Source organism: Mustela erminea, chromosome 1, assembly GCF_009829155.1.
Source record: "Mustela erminea isolate mMusErm1 chromosome 1, mMusErm1.Pri, whole genome shotgun sequence".
NCBI classification, from domain to species: domain Eukaryota; kingdom Metazoa; phylum Chordata; class Mammalia; order Carnivora; family Mustelidae; genus Mustela; species Mustela erminea.
This window is the reverse complement of record NC_045614.1, coordinates 54,423,832-54,447,442: the sequence shown is the minus strand read 5'-3', so window position 1 is coordinate 54,447,442 and position 23,611 is coordinate 54,423,832. Positions and strand designations below refer to the sequence as shown.

The following is a 23,611-nucleotide window of genomic DNA, read 5'->3' as shown; positions in this document are numbered from 1 at the left end:
GCTGTCTTTTTTCCATTGGACATTCTTTCCTGCTTTGTCGAAGATTAGTTGACTGTAGACCGTATCCTTACATTTAAGGACACTTCAAATCAATACAATCTCAATATAAATATGACCTAAAAAAATACTCTGGTGAAGGTTGTTGATAATGAGGGAAGGCTATGTGTGTTTGAGGCCAGGGAGCATGTTGGTTAGCTCTGTTTATATGTTCCATTCAGTTGTGCTATGAACCTCAAACTGTTCTAAAAACTAAAAATAAATAAGTTATTAATATTATCAAAAGATGACCAATTGTTCAAATTTCCCTAATGTTGTGTATTTTTTAAATAAGTTATTCACTTATACTTTTGAGGATTGGGTGTTTGTCTTTTTCTTCTTTATTTGCCAAACTCTTTATATGTTTAGGGGATTAACTAAGGTGGTACTAATTAATTACTTATTATTTTATTCCTCCAGAGAAAATCATGGAGATGTCAGGACCTTCCTCCCAGACTCCAGATCATAGTCGAGTCCATGGAGAAACAGAAGATCTAGACTGTATGTTTGCCTTCTCTCACCCTCTGGGCAAAGCCACATGGGAGGTAGAGTCCAGCAGTGGGTGGAACAGAAGAAGACCTTGCTCCCCTCATGTGACATAATGGCTCAAGTCACAGCTGAATCCTCTAGAGAAATAATGTTTTACACACACACATGCTTGGTCAGTCTGTCCCCTAGAACTTTCTAGCTTTGGGGACCTTCAGTTGCTCCCCAAATCTCAAGGGGGCTCTGGAGGCTTGGGCTGACACTAGGGAGGGCCCTGAGAAGGCAGGGAGGTTCCTGCACTACCCCAGAACTGGGGATGAAAAGGTTCACTTAGCCAGATCATACCTGCCCTGTAATTTACAGTGAATCCTAAGTTGGCAACTATTATACACAGTCTAGTGGCCTCTGGACAGAATGGGACACTTAGAAGGCCCTTTCTGGTTTCCATATTCAGAGAAATTTATGCTTTGTGCCTTCCTTGAGCCCCTGGGGTCTCTGAGAGCTCTGATATCCTGCACCTTCCATTGGCCCTGTTTGTTTGGGAGAGTGTCCCAGATAATCCAGTCATTCCTGGCCTCCAAGTTCAAGTAGATGCCTGGGGTGGTCTTGGTGGTCTCTGGGGTGGGAAAGACAAGAAACACTCATCCTTTTCTATGTGTGCCTCCCAGATGAAGAGATGGATTTCCACAAGCCAGGCAGGGAAGCTGGACTATTTTCTCACGAACAACCTAAGAGAGACAAGTCTTCTACCTCCTCCTCTTCCTCCTCCTCTTCCTCCTCGTCATCCTCCTCTTCCTCAGGTATAGCAATATTAACATATATGTATACATATATTCACAGTATTATTCAAGAAAAGCATTTACATGGAAAAACAATGCCCTGTGACCTCCCACCTTGATACTTTAATTCTATTTTTCCATATCCCCTTCCAAACCATACTTAACAGTACACATAACTTGTACACAGTTAAAACTACCAGACAGATAATTTTGTCCTCTGTTTAAAATGTTTGCTGGCACATCTCGGGTATTCTGACAGGTTATTCTATAATATGTTTGCAGCTAATTTTCATGCTTACATGCCTCGGGTCCTCATCTGGAATTTGGGAATGATAACAGAAGTTACTACCTCATAAGATTATTGTGAGGATTACATTTTGTACACATTTCAAGTCAGTACCTAGCACATTGTAAAAGCTCTAAAAAAAAGAACTGTACAGATTATCCCCCAACCTTCTACCAGTTTATCATGCTCATAGGCATCTTTGCTCAAAGGCTTTTACTTTTTGAATTTTTGGCACAAATTGTGTCCTCAGCATCGATTCCCCACAAGTCCTTCAGTGGGTTAACAGGAAGTGAACATTTCCCATTGAGCCTTGATTATAAATTGCCACATTATTCTCCCATGAAAATGGAATGTCCTTTCATTTCTGTTCTCTTAATTCAAAATGTTAGGCTGAATGGATATGAGCAGCAATGTCATGGCTGGCATTCATTGAGCACTTACTATGGGCCAGGTACCGTGGAAAGCCATGTAATAACTCAGTTCATTATCAAAGAGACCCGTTGAGGAAGGTGCTATTATCATTACTTCCATTTTACAAGTGAGGAAACTGAGGCACGGGGAGGCTGACTGACGTGCTGTCAGAGGGCTCAGTAACCAACTTGGGATCCCTGGAGGTCTTTCTGGGACTGGGGAGACTAAGGGGTGGGCTCTGGTTTACTCCTCCATCAGAATGCCTGCACTAAGATATGCTTTACAGAGTGGGCTTGGGCCTGAGCTTTTATTTGGAAAAAGAATTCTCAGGCTAAATCCTGAAAAATGCTCGCAAATCCCTGGCCTCACATCCTCACATTGCAAATGATGGGACTGAGGCTCAAGACCATAAAATCTATGCTTTTTCTCCAGATAGAGGAAAGTGAGTGATTGGTGGGTCCAGTGGGTTTATTTGTAGCCAGTCTCCTTGTGGGACTGGAAAGGAAGTCACTGCCCTTACTATTATTTTTTAAAGACTTTATTTATTTATTTATTTATTTATTTATTTATTTATTTAGAGAGGGGGACAGACAGAGAGCTTGAGCAGGGGGAGGGGCAGAGGGAGAGACAGAAGTAGACCCCCCTGCTGATCAGGGAGCCTAACATGGGGCTTGATCCCAGGATGCTGGGATCATGACTTGAGCCAAAGGCAGACACTTAACCCACTGAGCCACCCAGGTGCCCTGCCACTGTCCTTATTAAAAAGTACAACTGACCCAGGTGGCTCAGTGGATTAAAGCCTCTGCCTTCAGCTCGTGTCATGATCTCAGGGTCCTGGGATCGAGCCCCGCATCAGGCTCTCTGCTCAGCGAGGAACCTGCTTCCTCCTCCCTCCCTCTCTCTCTCTCTCTCTCTGCCTGCATCTCTTCCTACTTGTGATCTCTGTCTGTCAAGTAAATAAATAAAATCTTAAAAAAAAAAAAAAAAGTACAACTGACCCTTGAACAACATGGGGGCTAGGGACCCTGACTCCCCGGCAGTTGAAAATCTGTGTATAACTTTTGACTCCCCCCAGCCTTAACTACTAAAGCCTACTGTTGTCTGGAAGCTTCACCGAAAACATAAACAGTGATTGCTACATATTCTGTGTCTTGTATGTATAATATGTGTATTATATCATGTATATTGTATTCTTACAATAAAGTAAGCTAGAGAAAAGAAGAAGTTATTGAGAAAAGGAAGAGAAAATATATTCGTAATACAGTGCACTGAAAAATCTGTGTGTAAGTGGACCTGTGCAGCTCAAACCTGTACTGTTCAAGAGCCAACCTGTTAGGGGTAGCCCTGGAAGAAGAGCTTCCAGGTGCAAGGGGGCTCTTGCCTGTCCTTTTGTTTCTCCTTCTGGGTGGAAGGTGACATTTTGTCTTCCAATTGTGGTTGATCCTCAGGGATGCTGCTCCTACAGATGTCCCCCCCCCCAGGTATGGCTCTGAACCCCTTCCCTCAGGTCTCCACATTGTACATGGTACTAGTTAGCAAAGCAGAACGCTAAGAAAAAAGCAACAAGAAAATAAACAGAAGCACAGAGGCATACTGATATCAGGATTCTGATCTCTGGTCCACAGTGGCTGGCCTGCTGCTAGAACTCAGACCCTGCCCATTCTTTGGGCTTGGATGGCTCCCAAGGCCCCGAGCCTGGCTGGATACCTCACTGCAGTGCCAGCCTTCCTCCACACACAGGACCCGAACTCATAGTCTAGCATCCAGTACTGCTCTGCCTACATTTCTTTTTGTTTTTACTGTATCCTGTTGGTTTTTAATTAAAACTTTTTATTGTGAGAGGCACCTGGGTGACTCAATCAGTTGGGCGGCCAACTCTTGATTTCAGCTCAGGTCATGATCTGAGGGTCATGAGATTGAGCCCCACATCAGGCTCTGTGCTGAGCATGGAGCCTGCTTAAGATTTTTTCTCTCCCTCTCCCCCTGCTCACGTGTGTGTGCTCTCTCTCTCTAAACAAAACAAAACAAACTTTTTATTGCGAAAGGTTACACATAGAAACACTGTGGAAAATGTGGAGCATATAAGGAAGTAGAAAGAATAAAAAATCATCCTTTGCTCTGTCACCCAGAGATAACTACTAAACACATATTAGTGTGTTTCCTTGCATTTATTCAATAAATATTTGTTGAGCACCAAATGCGCCAGGCTCTGGGATGGATACTAGGGGTACCAGCAACAAACTGTGACTCTTTCTGCCAGGGTTAATTTTTTAAGTAACTGAATTAGAAAGCACATAGAGTTGTCCTCATTTTATTTTATTTTTATTTTTTTAAAGATTTTATTTATTTATTTGACAGACAGAGATCACAAGTAGGCAGAGAGGCAGGCAGAGATTGGGGGGAAACAGGCTCCCTGCTTAGCAGAGAGCCGGATGCGGGGCTCGATCCCAGGACCATGGGATCATGACCTGAGTAGAAGACAGAGGCTTTAACCCACTGAGCCACCCAGGCGCCCCTTGTCCTCATTTTAGACAGCATATAATTTTATAATACCTTTTATAAAAAATATTTTTTCTAAATAAATCTTTTTTGTTCATTTCTTTTAAAGATTTTATTTGTTCATTTGACAGAGAGAGAAACAGCAAGAGAGGGAACATAAGCAGAGGGAGTGGGAGAGGGAGAAGCAGGCTTCCCACTAAGAAGGGAGCCCAGTACGGGACTCACTCCCAGGACACTGGGATCATGACCCGCGCCAAAGGCAGATGCTTAATGACTGAGGCATCCAGGAACTCCCAAAAATACTCTTGATCTCAGCTCAGGTCTTGATCTCAGGATCTCCACACTTAAAAAAAAATTATATATTATGAATATATCATAGAGAAAGCTAAAATAATGTTCATTTGCATGTGATCGAGGTTGTCCCTGGCAGATAGAATTTGGAGTAATTTTTGTTTTAATTTTCTCTCTTGTTTGATATTTTGCAAAATGCAATGAAAAAGCCCCCCCCCCCATTTAAGATTCTATTTATTATTTGAGAGAGAGGGTGGTGCATGAGCAGGTTGAGTGTCAGGCAGGGGGAGAAGCAGACTCCCCACTGAGCAGGGAGCCCAACAGGGCACTCGATTACAGGACACAGGGATCATGACCTGAGCCACTTAATCAACTGAGCCACCAGGCATTCGAAAAAGCATTTTTTTTTTTACACTGATTTATAAAATACAGAAAAGAAGAAAATAGAAGCCAACCCAAATCCTATCCTCTGAGATAAATACTACTGTTGTAATCTTGATGTACTTCCTGATACCTTTTTCTCTGTATCTAGCTGAGATCACATATGCACTGATTTTAAAGCACAGTTAATCTGGCTTCCTGGAAATTTGAAATTTATCGATTGAGCAGGAGCTCCCCAACCACACTGAGGGATATCAGCATTGCCGGAGCCATCTTGGTCATCCTAAGGAAATGGGAGTCCTCTGGACCTGAAACCAGGAACTTCCTGCAATGCTGATAGTCTAAGAGTGCAAACAAGTCTATCATTCTTCAGGTCTCAATCAATCTCCTCCTCCAGGTACCCTCAGAACAGTGAGGACCGAGGCCTTGTCCTTCAGGAGCTCAAGATGGTTGGAGCGATGAACACCACCACCACTGGCCCTCAGGCCCACCGTGTCAAGCACAGACAGTTGATGCTATAGTAACCCCAAACAAAGGAGGGCCAAGATGAGCATGAGCTGGGGCAGTTGGAAAAGGCTTCCTACCCCTTAATCTTTAAGATAAAGGAGAAAGATGGGAAGGGCCTTCTAGGTGGGAGCAAACAGAGTCAGCATGGTGTGGGAACACACGCCTCTGCTTGTCCTAGGATACCTTGGATGACCTTCTCTTATCTTCATTAAAGCAGCAATGGAAATATTAAATGATTTGTCCAAGATCACACAGAAAGCTTGTGGCCGATCTCCTACCCCTCTTATCCCCCCAAGAGCTATCTTTCTTCCAAACCACACTCATATAAGCTAAATTCTGAGAACACCAGAACAAATGTATTTCAGGCTCATTTCAGACTGAGGTTCCCCTACAGCTTGTGTTTGTTCCCTGCAGAGAGCAGTGATGAGGACCAACACCCAGGAGTGACTGGGAAACATCAGCAAAGCCAGGGAGCCAGACACCCCCCAGGGACAGCTCACCTGGTAGGCAGTAGGCCTTGCCCTTTCTCCTTTGCCTGCCCAGTTCACTACTGAGTTTCTCAGTGGGACTGAGCGTGCCTGCACGAGGGTGTTCCTCTCAGCTTTGTTTATAGTAGGCAGCAGTAGCAAGCAGCCTAAGGTCACACTGGCAAAGGACACCCTGTCCTGCCTATAGCTCTGCTCTTCACATAGCTCTGAAGTAAACGAGAAAGACATCAAGTTGTATGATTTGTTTGATCTCATACATACTCTAAAAATTCACACATACATGGTGATAAATAATACTGGAAGGAAAAATAGCAAAATGGAAGTAGTGGTTATCTTTGGATGGTTAATCATAGGTGATTTTTATTTTTGCTCTTTTGACCTATCCTATAAATATTGTATAGTGAGCATGTTCTGTTTTGACAACCAGAAGAAAATTTTTTGAAAAATAAAAATTTTAAGTAAATTTTGGCCAAAATGGATTGTGGGAAGGAAGGAGCCTAGATTAATGCCTAGGATGGAACCTGGCACACATGAGATACTTAATAAATGCTGCCCTTGAAGCTGGAGTTGCGGTCTGGGTTATTTTTCTTTTCTTTATTTAAAGATTTTATTTATTTATTTGAGAGAGAGAGCGAGGAGAGAGAGCACAGAGGCAGAAGCAGAGGGAGAAGCAGGCTCCCTGAGAGCAGGGAGCCCAATGCGGTACTCAATCCCAGGAGCCTGGGATCATGACCTGAGCTGAAGGCAGAGGCTTAAGCGACTGAGCCTCCCTCTGGGTTATTTTTCTGAAAATAAAAGCGATTGGGGATGCCTGGGTGGTGCAGTTGGTAAAGCATCTGATTCTTGGTCTTGGCTCAGGTCTTGATCTCGTAGTTTGAGAGACGGAGCCCCACCTCAGGCTCCATGCTCAGTGGGGAGTCTGCTTGAAGATTCTCTCCCTCTTCCCTACCCCCTTTGCACATTTGCTTGTGCACCCTCTCCTGCTCTCGTTCTTGCTCTCTCTCTCTCTCAAATAAATATTTTTAGAAAAAGGATTAGGATTGGGGCGCCTGGGTGGCTCAGTTGGTTAAAGCCTCTGCCTTTGGCTCAGTTCATGATCTCAGGGTCCTGGGATTGAGTCCTGCATCGGGCTCTCTGCTCAGCAGGGAGCCTGCTTCCTCCTCTCTCTCTGCCTGCCTCTCTGCCTACTTGTAATCTCTGTCTGTCAAATAAATAAATAAAATCTTTAAAAAAAAAGAAAAGAAAAGAAAAAGGATTAGGATTGCACGCTTGGGTGTCAGATCTGGGTTTGAACCCTGGAATTTCCACTTACTGGCTATGTTACTATGTTACCTTGAGGGAATAATTTAACTTTGTGAGCCTCAGTTTCCTTACTCATAAAATGGGTGAGGGAGAGGTACTAATACCTTCTTGATAGGATTTTTGTAAGGATCTAATGAAATATTAAATATAAGTTATTTAGTTCCATATTATACCTAGTAAGTGCTCAATAAATGGCAATACTTTTTACTGACTTTGAAGGAGGCCCACTCAGACCCTCAATTCTTTTTCAGGAAACTGACCACAGTCACCTCTGAGTTTGTGTGGGGAGGCGTAAACAGGGTAAAGGGGAAGTATTTGTAAAGCTGCCTTGTCTCTTGAAGACTGCCTGGCTCACCCCCAGCACAAACAAGGACTGTGTTACTTTTTAAGGCTTCAGATGTGCGGGAGATGGAAGCTACCCTGGGGTGCAGTGATGGGAGAGCTGACTAAAGACAGTTGTCTCCACTCAGGTGCTGAGCATGAGGAGCCTGACCTTTTGAAGGATGAGCTTCAGCTCTATCAAGGTAAGTCATTGTCCAGTGGCTTTGGCGAAAATGGAGTTGGACAAAGGACATGAGTGCTTTGAGTTTTGTTGGACAGAAACAAGTTCATGAGGGTGTTTCATGGCTGAAAAGTGCTAGGAAAATATAGGAGACATGGCAAGATGAATGGTTAGCATTAGCAGATGGAGATAGAGGCAAGCATTTTCTGCCATGGTGAGACTGTTCTGGATTCTCTTCTGAACTATAACCTTGACTTGTAGGGTGACTTAGTGCAGTCACCCAATCATTCTAGGCCTGAACTTCCCAGCCAGCAAAATGGAACATGATTAGCACCTACTGTCTTGGAATACTGGGCTGTTTTCAGGTGCACAGGAAAATTAAGACTCTCATCTCTAAAAAACTCATGTTATGGAATAATTCTCTCCAGACATCATGATTATTGCAGCAAGGAGATATAAACATTCTGGTACTTGCCTTGGAAGCACTTTGATGAAATGGGGACAATTTGTAGGAATGAACCAGTTTGCCAAAAAGACTAACAAATGTTAAGAAACCCAGTTAAGGGCGCTTGGGTGGCTCAGTGGGTTAAAGCCTCTGCTCAGGTCATGATCCCGGGGTCCTGGGATCGAGCCCCACATCGGGCTCTCTGCTCTGCATGGAGCTTGCTTCCTCCTCTCTCTCTCTCTCTCTCTGCCTGCCTCTCTGCCTACTTGTGATCTCTGTCTGTCAAATAAATTAAAAAAAAAAAAAAAGAAGAAAAGAAAACTCAGTTAATTTGTTTAATCCCTGGGGTACCTGGCTGGCTTAGTCAGGAAAGCATGTGACTCTTGATCTTGGGGTTGTGAGTTCAACCCCCACATTGGGTGTAGAGATTACTTTTAAAAAATCTTAATTTTGTTTAATCCAACATTTCTATAATCTATGTAGTTTCCCAACACCTGATAATAACCCAAGAACCAACAAGAAACACAGACACATTCTAAGAAATGTAAATGAAATACATTAATTTCTGCATCAAGATATTACCCCTGGCTTCCTCTGGGTAGTAGCATTGTGAGTAATTTTGACACTGTTTTATTTGCTTAACTGAATTTTCTTTCTTCCTTTTTTTTTTTTTTTACACAAAAGCAAGTCTTACTTGGTTTAGAAAAAATGTTTTTAATTATTCAAGTAGTGTAAGAATGGTTTCACTGAGTGTAAAATGAGAGAGAGAAAAAATGTTACATTTACATATATTTTTAAATGTTTTTGGGGACACCTGGGTGGCTTAATCAGTTAAGCATCTGACTCTTGATTTTGGCTCAAGTCATGATCTCAGGAGTCATGAGATTGACCCCCATACTGGGTTCTGTGCTCAGTGTGAAGTTTGCTTCGGATTCTCTCTCTCCCTCTGTTTCTCTCCTCCTCCCTCAAATAAACAAGTCTTTAAAAAATGTTCTTGGGGTGCCTGGCTGGCTCAGTCAGGGGAGCATGAGACTCTTGATCTTAGGGTTGTGAATTCAAGCCCCACATTGGGTGTAAAGATTACTTTAAAATGAGATATTTTTTAAAAGGTTTTTTTTCTCATCATAAAAGTAATTCATATTTACTGTAGAGAACATAGATTTCACCACAAATGGAGGGGTATAGCTCAGGGGTAGAGCATTTGACTGCAGATTTCACCACAAACTTGTGAATCACCTTTCCCCCCCAAGACATTGGAGGTCACACTCTTGGAGTCTCATTTCCTGCCTTTCTTTTTTTTTTTTTTTTTTTTTTAAGATTTTATTTATTTATTTGACAGAGAGAGATCACAAGTAGACAGAGGCAGGCAGAGAGAGAGAGAGGGAAGCAGGCTCCCTGCTGAGCAGAGAGCCCGATGCGGGGCTCGATCCCAGGACCCTGAGATCATGACCCGAGCCGAAGGCAGCGGCTTAACCCACTGAGCCACCCAGGCGCCCCATTTCCTGCCTTTCTAGTAGGTATGTTCTCCTTACCTTCAGCACTGGCCACTCTTGGGTCACATGCTGATGATGCTTCTCATTTGCATATTAGCCATGCATAAAATCCAGCATGTTGATTTTCATGTGCCGAGTGTCCCCTTCTGGTGTCTGTGTCCTGGGGCTGACCCAAACAATGGAAAATGTACTACTAGTGGTGGGGTGGGGGTGCTACACGGGGTCCTGCCTGCCCTTGAGGGGAGGGATCTGACAGCCTAGGAGAGAGGTCCCCAGGAACTAAAATAGGCACCAAGAATCAGGGTAAATTGGTAGGCCACCCTAGACCAGATTAATGGGGATGCTGCTGCTGCTGCTTGGGACAAGTACATAGGGCTCACATCACCCTTAGCAGCACAGACGGGGAGCTCAACACTCAGGATGTGGGGCTGTGGTTCCCAGTGTGCAGCCTGGCTTGGCTCCCATGAACTCAGGGCCTCGTGAGGCTGGGTCCATGTGCTGAGTGTCATCACCTGCATCTTGCATAGTCAAGAACAGGCACAGGTGGCAAACCGGTGCCCATGTGTGTGCAGGTGTGTTTTGTCTGGCTCATAGAGCATTTATTATTATTATTATTGTTTTTATTATTACTACATTTCTGGGTTTTTTTTAAGATTTTATTTATTTATTTGACAGAGATCACAAGTAGGCTGAAAGGCAGGCAGAGGGAGAGAGAGAGGGAAGCAGGCTCCCTGCTGAGCAGAGAGCCCGATGTGGGGCTCAATCCCAGGACCCTGAGATCATGACCTGAGCCAAAGGCAGAGGCTTAACCCACTGAGCCACCCAGGCGCCCTATTATTACTACATTTCATCAACTCATACTTTTTCACATTTAGACATCTCTGAAATCAAGATGCATCTTAAAAATCACTGACAACTTACAATTAAAATTGGCAGTGGTTTTCCTTACATAGTAATGTGTATAATAATGTCATGTTTCACGAAGGATGACATCTTTGATTCTGTGGAATCCAAGAGTTTCCAACCTTTTTTTATAATCAAGAAGTGGATGTGAAAACCTGGATTTCTGGCTTCTCGTGGGAAATTGAATAACCTATAACACTAGCATGGCAGATGGGTGGGGGCTGCCCCTTTAGAAGCAATAAGCTTCTAGCTTGCTCCAGTCACCCACTTGGCCCACTCAGGTCACCTGCAAAGTCTCTGAGTGAGATCCGCCTTCCCCACAGTGTAACTTCTCCCCACCCAGAATGTAAGGGATATGTAATCACTGATTTTTCTTCCAAGTAGGTGCCCCTGGAGAGGTGGTGCCCTCTGAAGAATCGGGTGAGTGGCCTCTAGAGAATTGGGTGAGAGGGGGTGTCAGTGCTGATGATGGACAGGTTTGGGTACTTTCTTTCCCCTGGGAGAGTCAGCTACTGTTGGGTTCATGGGTGTAAGATAGGAACTCCAAATCCACTTGGGGTCCTGGGGCTCTGACCTGGGCTCAGCCAGGCAGGGGTCCAGTGCAGATTAGAAAAGGGTTTCAGGCAAGAGGCAAAGGGATTACAGCCAGAAACTGATAGATGGAAAGCTCCTTTGAGGGCTGCAGAAACTGACATGGCATTTTCAGAGGTCACCTATTTCCCCCACTGGGTTAGAGGCACTTGTTAAGTTCCCAACATAGCCTGGCACTGATGTCGAGTTTCTCATTTCCAGGACTCCGAAGACGAGGCTCTGACCCAGCAAGTGGTAAATACACAAACTCTGAGAAGAAAGGACGAAGGGTCTGGATTCCGGGGGTGTAGAACAGGACCAGACAGCCCGAGAGGGTGGGTCAGTCACAGCAGGGATGCTGTCACCAGCCAGAGGTCACCTTGATTCTGGAAAGGGACCTCTAAGCTCAGGAGAAGGGAAACAGAATGCAGACTCAGGCCTGTGCAGAGAAGAGAGGGGTGAGTGGGGACCCACAGCTTTGCTCTGACTAGTCCTGGGGTGAGTGCCCTCCTACCCAGGAAGAAGAACCCAGGAGAGTCAGTCTCAGTGAAGCAGGGAAGAGAAAACCCCACGTGCCTCCCTCATCAAAGTTCAACAGTCATCTCTCTCTTGTTCCTAAGGAGAAGTGGAGGCCTCTGAGTTAAGAAGACTGAATATAAAGAAAGATGGTAAGGAAATTCATGCCCCGAAGCTGCTTCTGCCTGTCTGGTCCAGATTTCTATGGGTAGAAAGTCGGCCAGTGGCAGACTTTCCAATGATCATAGCCCACCTCTGTTGTGTCCCCTACTTGCAGACTCCTCAGCTTGCAATCCCCTCAGGAAGGTGGTATGATGACTCCCATTGTGCAGATATGGAAACTAAGGCTTAAGTATGGAGTGTGGACTTTCAGCTAGCAAGTGGCACAACCTGGGCTTGAACCCTGGTCCTGGGCTGTTTCTGCTATATGTGGAGTTCTAGGAATGATAAATGCCCCCTAGCCCTCTGGCCACGAGGGGGTGCTGGTGGGGGGGATGCGGAAGCCATGAGGCTAGATTAGCCTTGACTCTAGAGAAGGAGCCATAAGAACTGGAAGGAACTCTTTCACTCTTAAGCCTGGGGTCTTTGGGGGCTTCAGGGAGGAGGGTAAGAAGGCGGCAGAAGCCCAGGGTGTGCGATTAAACAAATGGCAGTTGTCCTAGAAAATCTGGGGTTGTTGCAAAGCCCCACCTTCAGGGAGTGGGAGACTCCGTGTGAGCCCCTGACTCTGTCTCTGTTCAGTAAATGAACCAGAGTTTTAGATCTTCCCTGGGCTATGAAATGTGCCCTCATTGGACTAAAACCAGGACTCTTAAAGTGCAGAACATGACATTATACCCTAAAGCAAGAAGGTGATTCCCCTTTCTGCTCTCCTTCCTAGAGCATGATCTCAGTTTGATACCCCTGTGCCTTTAATGCCAACCTGACCCTTGCTCATTGCCCTTTGGACACAGACAGCAGAGCCTTGACTAATCTCAGCCCCTCCACTGAGTTGAGGGCCCTGGGTCATCTCCCCAGGGACTAGCCCAGCACCTGACTAAGTGCAGGAGGGCCTCATTCACAGAGAACACTTGAACAACTGCTCAAGGCACAGAACCCACTTTCAGCGCCTCTCCTTGGAGAACCCTCCAAGCCTACAATTTCACTTCTAGGCATGGGGTCCACAGAAATACGTGCACAGAGATTCATGTGTAGTGGTATTTGGTGCAGCATCAGTAACAGCGAAAAATCAGACAATTCTAGGTTCATCAGTGGGGGACCAGACAAATAAATTAGGTTAAGTTTATACCACAGAACACTATGCAGCCATCCAAAAGAACAGTGCTGATCTACATATGTTCTGAGATGGAAAGATGGCCCTGATCTATCTATGAGAGGAATAAAACAAATGATGGAGCTGCAGGTGTACAAACTGGTCCTGCTTTTTAAAAAAAATTCAAGTATAATTAACATACAGTGATACATTAGTTTCACGTGTACAATATAATGGTTAAGTAATTCTATATATTACTCTGCTCATCATGATAAGTATACTCTTAATCCCCTTCACCTGTTTCACCCCTTCCCCCCACCCACCTCTCCTCTGGTGACCATCAGTGTGTTAAGAATCTGGTTCTTTTGTCTCCCTTTTTTCTTTGTTTTGTCTCTTAAATTTCACGTATGAGTGAATCATATGATGTTTGTCTTTCTCTGATTGACTTGGTACACGTAACATTATACTTCATCCATGTTGTTACAAATGGCAAGATCTCATTCTTTTTATGGCTGGGTAATATTCCATAACATACACATACCATATTTTTCTTATCCATTCATCCTTTGATGGACATTTTGAGTTGCTTCCATAATTTGGCTGTTATAAAGTTACAATAGACATAGGGGTACATATAACTTTTCGAATTAGTGTTTTTTTTTTTTATTTGAGTAAACACCCAGTAGTGGAATTACTGGATTGTATAAGAATTCTATTTTTAATTTTTTAAGGAACCCCCATAATTGGTTTTCCACAGTGGTTACACCAATTTTCATTCCCGACAACAGTACATGAGGGTTCCTTTTTCTCTACACCCTGCACATAGTTGTTATTTCTTTTCTTTTTTATTTAAGCCATTCTGACAGGTGTGAGGTAATATCTCATTGTGGTTTTCATTTTCATTTCCCTAATGATGAGTGATGCTCATCATCTTTTTATGTGTCTCTCAACCATCTGGATGTCTTTTTTGGAAAAATGTCTGTTCATGTCTTCTGTGCATTTTTAATTGGATTATTAGTATTATTATTAATATTGGTGTGCGGTTATATAAGCTTTTTATATACTTTGGATATTATCCCTTATCAGATGTATCATTTGCAAAAGTCTCCTCCCATTCACTAGGTTTCCTTTTGTTTTGTTGATGGCTTCCTTTGCTGTGCAGCTTTTTATTTTGGTACAGTCCCATTTGTTTAATTTTGCTTTTGTTTCCCTGACATCAGGAGACATATCTAGAAAGAACTTGCTATGGCTGATGTCAAAGAAATTACTGTCTATATTTTCTTCTAGGAGTTTTATGGTTTCCTGTCTCTCATTTAGGTCTTCCTTCTATTTTGAATTTATTTTGTGTATGATGTAAGACAGTGGTCCAGTTTCATTCTTTTGCATGTTCCTGTCCAGTTTTCCCAATACCTTTTATTGAAAAGGCTGTTTTTTTTTTCCATTGGATAGTCTTGCCTCCTTTGTTGATGATTAATTGACCATAAAAGCATGGCTTTATTTCTGAACTATTTTGTTCTGTCTATCTATCTGGATATCTATTTATTTATGATTTTATTTATTTATTTGACAGAGAGAGACACAGCAAGAGAGGGAACAAAAGCAGGGGGAGTGGGAGAGGGAGAAGCAGGCTTCCCACGGAGCAGGGAGCCTGACGTGGGATTCCATCCTAGGACCTTGGGGTCATGACTTGAGCTGAAGGCAGATGCTTAATGACTAAGCCACCCAGGCGCCCTTACTTTGTTCTATTTATCTGGGTGTCTATTTTTATACTAATGTCATACTGTTTTTATTACTACAGCTTTGTAGTGTATCTTTAAATCTGGGATTGTGACACCTCCCTGCTTTTGGTTTTTGTTCTTTTTTTCTAAGATTTTATTTATTTATTTGACAGTGAGAGATCGTAAGTAAGCAGAGAGACAGGCAGGGTGGGGGGAAAGCAGGCTCCCTGCTGAGCAGAGAGCCCCATGTGGGGGCTCTATCCCAGGATCTTGAGATCATGACCTTAGCCTAGGGCAGAGGCTTAATCCTCTGAGCCACCGAGGCATCTAGGCGCCCCTGCTTTTGGTTTTTTTGAATGTGCATATATATGCCTGGAAGCTGTCTTTAAGGAGGGGGATTAGAGAGGGAAAATGGGGGATTGTGAAACTTTTAGGCTTGACACATTTGCATTTTATACAATTGCCTTTAATATTCATTTGACAAACAAAGTATTGGGCAGCTCTGCATGCCTGGCAGTACTTTAGTCTCTGAGCAAAATTCCTACCTACCATTCTACTGAGAGGAACAGAGAATAAATCTGTTTCACTTTTTTTGTTTGTTTGTTTTTTGAGAATAAGTGTGGAAATAAATATATAACAAGTTGAGTGGTGTCAGTGTCAGAAAAATAATAAAAAGAGATAAAGCCTGGAAAGGAGTGGGGCTGGGGTGATTTTTTAGTTGGGTTCTGAATAAAGTTACATTGGAGCAGAGACAGCACTACTTTTAGTAACAAAAAGAAGAAAGAAGAGAGAGAGAAAGAGGCAAATAATAATTTCCCACCTCTGCCTTTACAGATGAGTTTTTCCATTTTGTCCTGCTCTGCTTTGCCATTGGGACCTTGCTGGTGTGTTATCACTATTATGCAGGTGAGGACCATGGAAACAGGTGGGGGGACAGGAGGGTCCAGACTTGCAGGCTGACACTTCTCTCCCTTGCTGCCCTTCCAGACTGGTTCATGTCCCTTGGGGTCGGCCTACTTACCTTCGCCTCCCTGGAGACTGTCGGCATCTATTTTGGGCTGGGTAAGCTCCCCCCATATACGCGCACACCCACCCACCCACACACACACACACACACACAGACTCTTTAGGGGTGGTGACTGGACGCCCACAGATGCCCACCAAGGGTCAGAAAGCCACCACATGAACATTTTTTAAAGATTTCCTTATGCTTATGTTTTCTTCCGGACCACTTTCAAGGTCACGGTGAGGTCACTGGCAAACCCCCACGGAAAAAATGGGCAGCTCCACAAAAATGCAACAAAAACAGTTTAAAGTGGCAAACAAACAGAATTAGCCAGAGATGGAAAACAGGGCAGTTCAGGAGCGGGGTACCGAATTCACTGAGTTTCCTGGCACTGTTATTGCTATTGGAGGTCATTGTTTTTAATAATAATAACTCCAGTACTATTATCTAAGCTCAACCTGCTGCCTGAAATTCTACTGCTAATCCCTGTGTGTGTGGTTTAAGCTTTTGTCTGCGGGTGGGTGGGGGGTGAACCTGAGTCCCTTGTTGGGGCACAAATGTCAAACTCCTTTTCTTTGTTTGTGAGCAGTTTACCGGATCCACAGTGTTCTGCACGGCTTCATCCCGCTCTTTCAGAAGCTTAGGCTGATGGGTAATGTTCCCACCCTTCTTACATTCACCCTCTTTCTCCCTATCAGAGTCTCTGGTTGCAAACGAGGCTTAGCCTATAGGAAAGAGCACAGGGTCTGGAGTCAGGGGCCTGGGTTCAAGGGCTGCTCTTGCTGATTCACCAGCTCTGGGGCCCAGGATCATCTTTCAGCCTCTGTTTCCTCCACTGGATGATGGGTGTAGTAATACCCACTGCACAATGGTGTTGTGCAAAAGCATGTGAGAAACAGAGGTGAAAGTTTTCAAGTGTAGAACACAGTAGAAAAGTGAAGGGAATCTGGGTGTTCCTCATTCTCTCATAGACCTTTGCATTTACCCAAACACCGTTTTTGCCAGGATTTTATTTGCCTACTAAGTGTGCTGCAGTTATGTTGCAAAGGACTGATGAGGGAACTGAGAACCAGAGAGGTGGAGTGATTTGCCAAGGGTCACACAGCTAGTGTGGTTGGGCTAGGCTAAAGGGGCTCCTCTTTCTTTCTGACAGCAGCTCTGTGCCTACCATGATGTCTCAAAACTGAGAGGCCAGGGGGCTGTGTGGCTCTATGCTGAGGCTGTCTCCTATAACCTATTTAATTTATGAAAGGGAAATTAATTGCTGTAGCTGCAGGTGGTGGAGAGCCATGGCTTCTAGGGTGACCACATTATCCCAGCTGTGAGAAGTATCTGGGCAACTGAGGGGAATGGTATAGATGAGACCTTGCTGCCTTCAGAATCCCATGCCATCCTGTGGGCTTTGCTTTCCAGGATTCAGGAAGACCGACTGAGGCCAGTGCTGGGCCAGCAGCCACGCTGGGCCCCAGTATGACCATACTGCATCTCCTGAGTGCACAAGGGCAGAGCGCCGTCCTGGGAGACACACGGGCGGGCCAGTCTAGAGCAATAAAGAGAGCGCTTTTCCTTCCATGTAGTCTGAACGCTGACACCAGCCTGGACCCAGGCATCATTTGGGCAGTACTGGCATTCAATCCAGCTGCCAGGTTGGAAGGCAGAGGAAAGGTACCACACCTATGCCCTTCGTGGTTCCTGGATCAGCAGGAGGATTCTAAGATGTTACTTTCTCAGAAGACAGTAGGAGACCCCTGGGCCCTACAAGCTATAATCCGTGTGAGCCTCTTATTCCTCTCAAATTGCCAGGCCATCCAGGTGGCCTCTAAGCCTTACAGAGTCATCCAAGGAAAGAGAACCTACTGCCCTGAGGCAGGGAGCCATCATGCCATGCCCCTAGGGTAAGCCTGATACAGGGAGCTGCTGGGGACTTAAGCCACAGCATCAAGGCATCTTCTCTAGCCCCATTGCCTAGTGCCGGCCCTGCTGCTTTGGATTCCAACAAGATTCAAATAAACATTTTCGTCCCTGGACTAAAAAAAGAGTCAGCTAAATGTTCCTTCAGGTTTCTTAAGTATGAGAACACATTTGGAGTCTCCTTTGACCCCATCTAGTCAGGGAAGGCAACTTGTCTATTGGATAAAGTATAAAAGAGAATAAATGTACAGCCCCTCACTTTAGAGCCAAGACTCTAATTGCACAAGTTCAGAAAGAGGGTTTTGCAAACATTCCTATGAAAAGATCTGGGGCTGTTAAGTACTCTAAGCCCAACAAATACCAAAGGAATGAAACAGAAGCACACATACACAAAAATTCACTACAAACTTGGATTGCATAAATGGAGGTACAGAGTCTAGATTGAAGGAGGTGATAGTAGTTCTTTATACAGCTAGTCCACACCAATAGCATGTATTCAGTTGTAGATTCACATCTCAAGAGCAATAGTGACAAACTAGAGAACATACAGAAGAGACCAGAGTGGGACTATAAAGAATGACTGAAGAGATAAGAACTCTTCAGTTTACAGAAGAGAGAAGTGGGGCCTTCCCTGAGCTCACAGACTCTTAGAGGATACTTTCTCAAGCATTTATGATGGTTCAAGTACAGTCACATGTTATCTGATTTAATTCTCACAGCACCCTTGACATGTCGATCAGACTAATTTTGCAGAAGGAGAAAGAGACTCAAGGAACTTGAGTAACTTGCTCAAGTTCCCACAGTAAGCATGTGGCAGAGCCGCCATTTGAACCCAAGCTTATGTTCTCCTTATGCCAAGCTGCCTTATAGAGCTTGGCCGACCTAGGCCCCCACTCCAGGGAGAGCAGCCCCAAGGCAGCTGCAGTTTTCCCCTGTGTTTCCCAGACCTTGGGATTTCTGAGTTAGAGAGTTTTTTGTTTTTTTTTTTTTTAAATGAGGGGAGTGGTATCTGGCTGGCTTAATTGATGGAGCATTCAGCTCTGCATCTTGGGATTGTAAGTTCAAGTCCCGTGTTGGGTGTAGATATTACTTAAAAATAAAATATTTAAAAATAAATTCAATAGCCTGGGTGGTTCAGTTGGTTAAGCAGCCAGCTCTTATTTTGGCTTAGGATCCTGAGATCAAGACCTGCATCTGGCTCAATGATGGACGTAGAGCCTGCTTAAGATTCTCTCTCTCCCTCGGCCCCTCCCCAGCCTCCACTTGCAGGTGTTCATGTGCACTCTCAAGTGAATAAATAAATAGTCAAAGGAGGGCTACCAACTCTTTCTCTTGCTGATTGAAGACAATAACAACATCAGCATCATTTTATAAAAGAAAGAATAGTTTCACATCAAAAAAGCAGGGAAGGGGCACCTGGGTGGCTCAGTCAGCTAAGCGTCTGCCTTTGCTCAGGCATGATTCTGGGGTCCTGGGATCAAGCCTCATGTCACGCTCCCTGCTCAGCAGAGAGTCCTCTTCTTCCTCTGTCCCACACCCTCTCGTGCTCTCTCTCTCAGGGAGAGAGATCTTTAATTAAGATATAATTAAAATCTTAAAAAAAAAAAAAGAGGCAGGGAAGTTATCATTGGAAACAAAAGAGGGTTTTAAATGAATAAATGAAGCTTTATGAAAACTTTACTGTGTGTCCTTTTTCCTCGAATCACTGTGGTCTGGTGAAAAAGTCATCTCTCAGAAACCGCAAAACCAGAGAATTTCCAAGGACTTTTAAATTTTCATTTTTCTACTCTCATTCTAAGACACCTCTCTCAATGAAGCTTAAGGAATTATTTCAGAAGAACAGTGACCTCTGAGTAGGGAATGTTCTCAGTAAGCACGATCGTGCTGTCTCAGCATTCAGCTCTGATCCCGGCCCTGATGTAGATGCCTGTGGCATTCCTCTTACTCAAAATTGTTTTGTTGTCCTGGGCCCCTTGCATTTCCACATGAATTTTAGAAGCAGCTTATCAACTTCACAAAGAAACCAGTGGGAAGGGGCGCCTGGGTGGCTCAGTGGGTTGGGCTGCTGCCTTCAGCTCGGGTCATGATCTCGGGGTCCTGGGATCGAGTCCCGCATCGGGCTCTCTGCTTAGCAGGGAGCCTGCTTCTCTCTCTCTCTCTGCCTGCCTCTCCATCTACTTGTGATTTCTGTCAGATAAATAATAATAATAATAATTAAAAAAAAAAAAAAGAAACCAGTGGGAATTGTGATAGGATTGCACTGCATCTGTAGATACATTTGAAGGGTATGGTGCTGCTGCTTCTTATTTTTTTTTAACTGATTTATTACCTTTTTAACATTTACATTAGAAAAAAAAATTTGCCCCAAATCCCAGCACCCAGAATCAACCACAGTTAATGTTTGGGTGTGTTTCCTGTGAGTCTTTAGTGCATGAGTTATTTATTTTTATTTTGGGCCCTTTTCTCTTGCACATAGGATAAGGATTTTTCCATTACATAATAAGGATATTTCCATAAGCATCATCTCCACCCACTGTGCATTTCATGCTTTGCATAATAATCCTTCCAGATCTAGGTAATCATATCAATGGTTAACATCTGTTCAGCCCTTCTTAGGTGCTGACTGTGGAGCCAGGCACTTGGTGAACACCATATCTTCACTGAAACCCATGTGAGGTAGCATCTGTCATGATCTCCTTTTTAGAGATGAGAAAATGAAGACACAAATCTAGGTCAGATATTTACCAAACAGTTATAGAATATAGATTTTTATGATAGAAAAAGGAACCTACTGACTCAGGGACAGTGTGGTTAGCCTCATTTTGTGAGAATGCTGTGTCCTTGTGGCTGGCTCTGCTACAGCCTGGCAGGGATTTTGGCCAAGTCCTTCTCTGTTCCGGACTCAGTGTCTCCTTCTGTATAGTGGGGATCAGAGCAGCACCCACTTCACAATGGTGGCAAGGACTACTTGGGATTAGCGCATAAAGTATTTTTTTATTTTTTATTTTTTTAAAGATCTTTATTTATTTATTTGACAGACAGAGATCACAAGTAGGCAGAGAGAGAGGAGGAAGCAGGCTCCCTGCTGAGCAGAGAGCCCGATATGGGGCTTGATCCCAGGACCCTGGGATCATGACCCGAGCTGAAGGCAGAGGCTTTAATCCACTGAGCCACCCAGGTGCCCCTACAGTCTTTATTTTTAAAGAATCATCCATACAGATTATTATTAGATGCCTAGCTTTATGTCTCATATATTATAATAATTGGTTTTATTAAAACCCTATTATTTGAGAATTTTCTTTCAGGTTTATATTCTCTTATTTGAAAGCAATCCTTTTTGTGGTTTGTTTTTTTTTGGGGGGGGGTGTCTGCTTTTATTATTTGAGTATAGTTGATGTATGAAGTCTTATACATGGTCTCTGGCACACAGTAAGTTGCTCAATAAGGAGCATCTCCTTGGAAGGTACTTGATCAGAGCAGGGGCACACATCTGATCTCAGGCAGGCCAAGTTAGCTTGAGGTAGAAAAACAAGAAGTCAGGGAGAGGTGACCAGGCAAGATGATACCTGATCTGGGGGGTCAGCCGCTGTCCAGCATCACCAGGCAGGAATAGCAGCCAAGTGCTACAGGCCAGAGCCAGCCAGGAAAATGGAACCATACCAGGTGTTTCAACAGACAGATCAAATATAGGGGATATGTTAAACACATACATAAGGAATGATAAGGCAAAAGGGGTCACTGAGGTATCACAGAGCCTACCTAGGGCTGGGGAAGAAAGGAAAGAAATTTGAGTTCTTACAACCAAGAAGCTCAGGACAGGGCCCCACAGAGCTACATCCCAGCCCTGTGAGGAGGGGGCACTGCTTTGGTTGGACTGGTGTCTCTCCAGGGAACCCAGTGAGGCTGGCTCAGGACCAGTGATATCAGAACTCCATCCAATCTCTCAACAGAAGCAGAATTTTTAAAAATTTTTATTTTATTTAATTTTTTTCAGTGTTCCAAAATTCATTCTTTATGCACCACACCCAGTGCTCCGTGCAATATGTGGCCTCCATAATACCCACCACCAGGCTCACCAACCCCCCACCCTTCTCCCCTCCAAAACCCTCAGTTTGTTTCTCAGAGTCCACAATCTATCATGGTTTGTCTCCCCCTCCAATTTCCCCCAACTCCCTTCTCCTCTCCATCTTCCCATGTCCTCCGTGTTATTCCTTATGCTCCAAAAGTAAGTGAAACCACATGATAATTGACTCCCTCTGCTTGATTTATTTCACTTAGCATAATCTCTTCCAGTCCCGTCCATGTTGATACAAAAGTTGGGTACTCATCCTTTCTGATGGATACATAATACTCCATAGTATATATGGACCATATCTTCTTTATCCATACGTCCTTTGAAGGGCATCTTGGTTCTTTCCACCTTTTGGCAACTGTGGCCATTGCTGCTATGAACATTGGGGTACAGATGGCCCTTCTTTTCACTACATCTGTATCTTTGGGGTAAATAACCAGTAGTGCAATTGCAGGGTCATAGGGTAGCTCTATTTTTCATTTCTTAAGGAATCTCCACACTGTTTTCCAAAGTAGCTGCACCAACTTGCATTCCCACCAACAGTGTAAGAGGGTTCCCCTTTCTTCACATCCTCTCCAACACTTGTTTACTGTCTTGTTAATTATGGCCATTCTAACTGGTGTAAGGTGGTACCTCATTGTGCTTTTGATTTGAATCTCCCTGATGGCTAATGATGATGAACATTTTTTCATGTGTCTGATAGCCATTAAAGAAGTCTCTGTTCATGTCTTCTCCCCATTTTTTGAAGTGATTATCTGTTTTGTGTGTGTTGAGTTTGAGGAGTTCTTTATAGATCTTGGATATCAGCCCTTTGTCTGTAGTGTCATTCATGAATATCTTCTCCCATTCCATGGGTTGCCTCTTTGTTTTGTTGGCTATTTCCTTTGTGGAGCAGAAGCTTTTGATCTTGATGAAGACACTTCAATCCAAAACCTATGGGATATGGCAAAGGCGGTCCTAAGGGGGAAATACATAGCCATCTAAGCCTCCCTCAAAAAAATTGAAAAATCCAGAATACATCAGCTCTCTTTACACCTTAAAGAACTGAAGAATCAACAACAAATTAAGCCAACCCCACACACAAGAAGGGAAATAATCAAGATTAGAGCAAAGATCAATGAGATAGAAAGTAGAGATACAGTAGAACACATCAGTGAAACTGGAAGCTGGTTTTTTGAAAGAATCAATAAGATTGATAAACCATTGGCCAAACTAATCCAAAAGAAAAGAGAGAGGACCCAAATTAATAAAATTATGAACGAAAAGGGAGAGATCGTGACTAACACCAAGGAAATAGAAATAATCATCAGAAATTATAATCAACAGTTAGTTGTATGCCAATAAGTTAAGCAATCTGGACAAAATGGATGCATTCCTGGAAACCTATAAACTTCCAAAACTGAATTAGGAAGAAATTGACAATCTGAATAGACCAATATCTAGTAACAAGATTGAAGCAGTGATCAAAAACCTCCCAAAAAACAAGAGCCCAGGACCTGATGGATTCCCCAGAGAATTCTATCAAACACTCAAGGAAGAAATAATACCAATTCTCCTGAAGCTGTTTCAAAAAAATAGAAACAGAAGGAAAACTTCCAGACTCTTTTTATGAAGCCAGCTTTACCCTGATCCCCAAACCAGGCAAAGACCCCACCAAAAAGGAGAATTTCAGACCAGTATCCCTGATGAATATGGATGCCAAGATTCTCAACAAGATCCTAGCTAATAGGATCCAACAGTACTTTAAAAACATTATC

At 43.7% G+C, this 23,611-nt stretch overlaps 1 protein-coding gene across 3 annotated transcripts in view; it reads left to right on the top strand.

Annotated features, from left to right (window-relative positions):
• Positions 1–18,859, top strand: part of TMEM40 (transmembrane protein 40) — a 35,450-nt gene extending 16,591 nt beyond the window's left edge. For 2 of the 3 annotated variants that reach the window (XM_032332650.1, XM_032339848.1), the window contains exons 2-11: positions 457–537; positions 1,191–1,322; positions 7,937–7,990; positions 11,191–11,229; positions 11,602–11,634; positions 12,000–12,047; positions 15,700–15,771; positions 15,853–15,927; positions 16,461–16,523; positions 17,285–18,859. In XM_032332650.1, coding sequence (XP_032188541.1) covers positions 465–537; positions 1,191–1,322; positions 7,937–7,990; positions 11,191–11,229; positions 11,602–11,634; positions 12,000–12,047; positions 15,700–15,771; positions 15,853–15,927; positions 16,461–16,523; positions 17,285–17,304 — 609 coding nt within the window. In that variant the 5' untranslated portion in view covers positions 457–464 and the 3' untranslated portion in view covers positions 17,305–18,859. The remainder of the gene's footprint in view (positions 1–456; positions 538–1,190; positions 1,323–7,936; positions 7,991–11,190; positions 11,230–11,601; positions 11,635–11,999; positions 12,048–15,699; positions 15,772–15,852; positions 15,928–16,460; positions 16,524–17,284) is intronic. The other variant, XM_032346769.1, reaches the window with a different exon arrangement.
• The last annotated feature ends 4,752 nt before the right edge of the window (positions 18,860–23,611 follow it).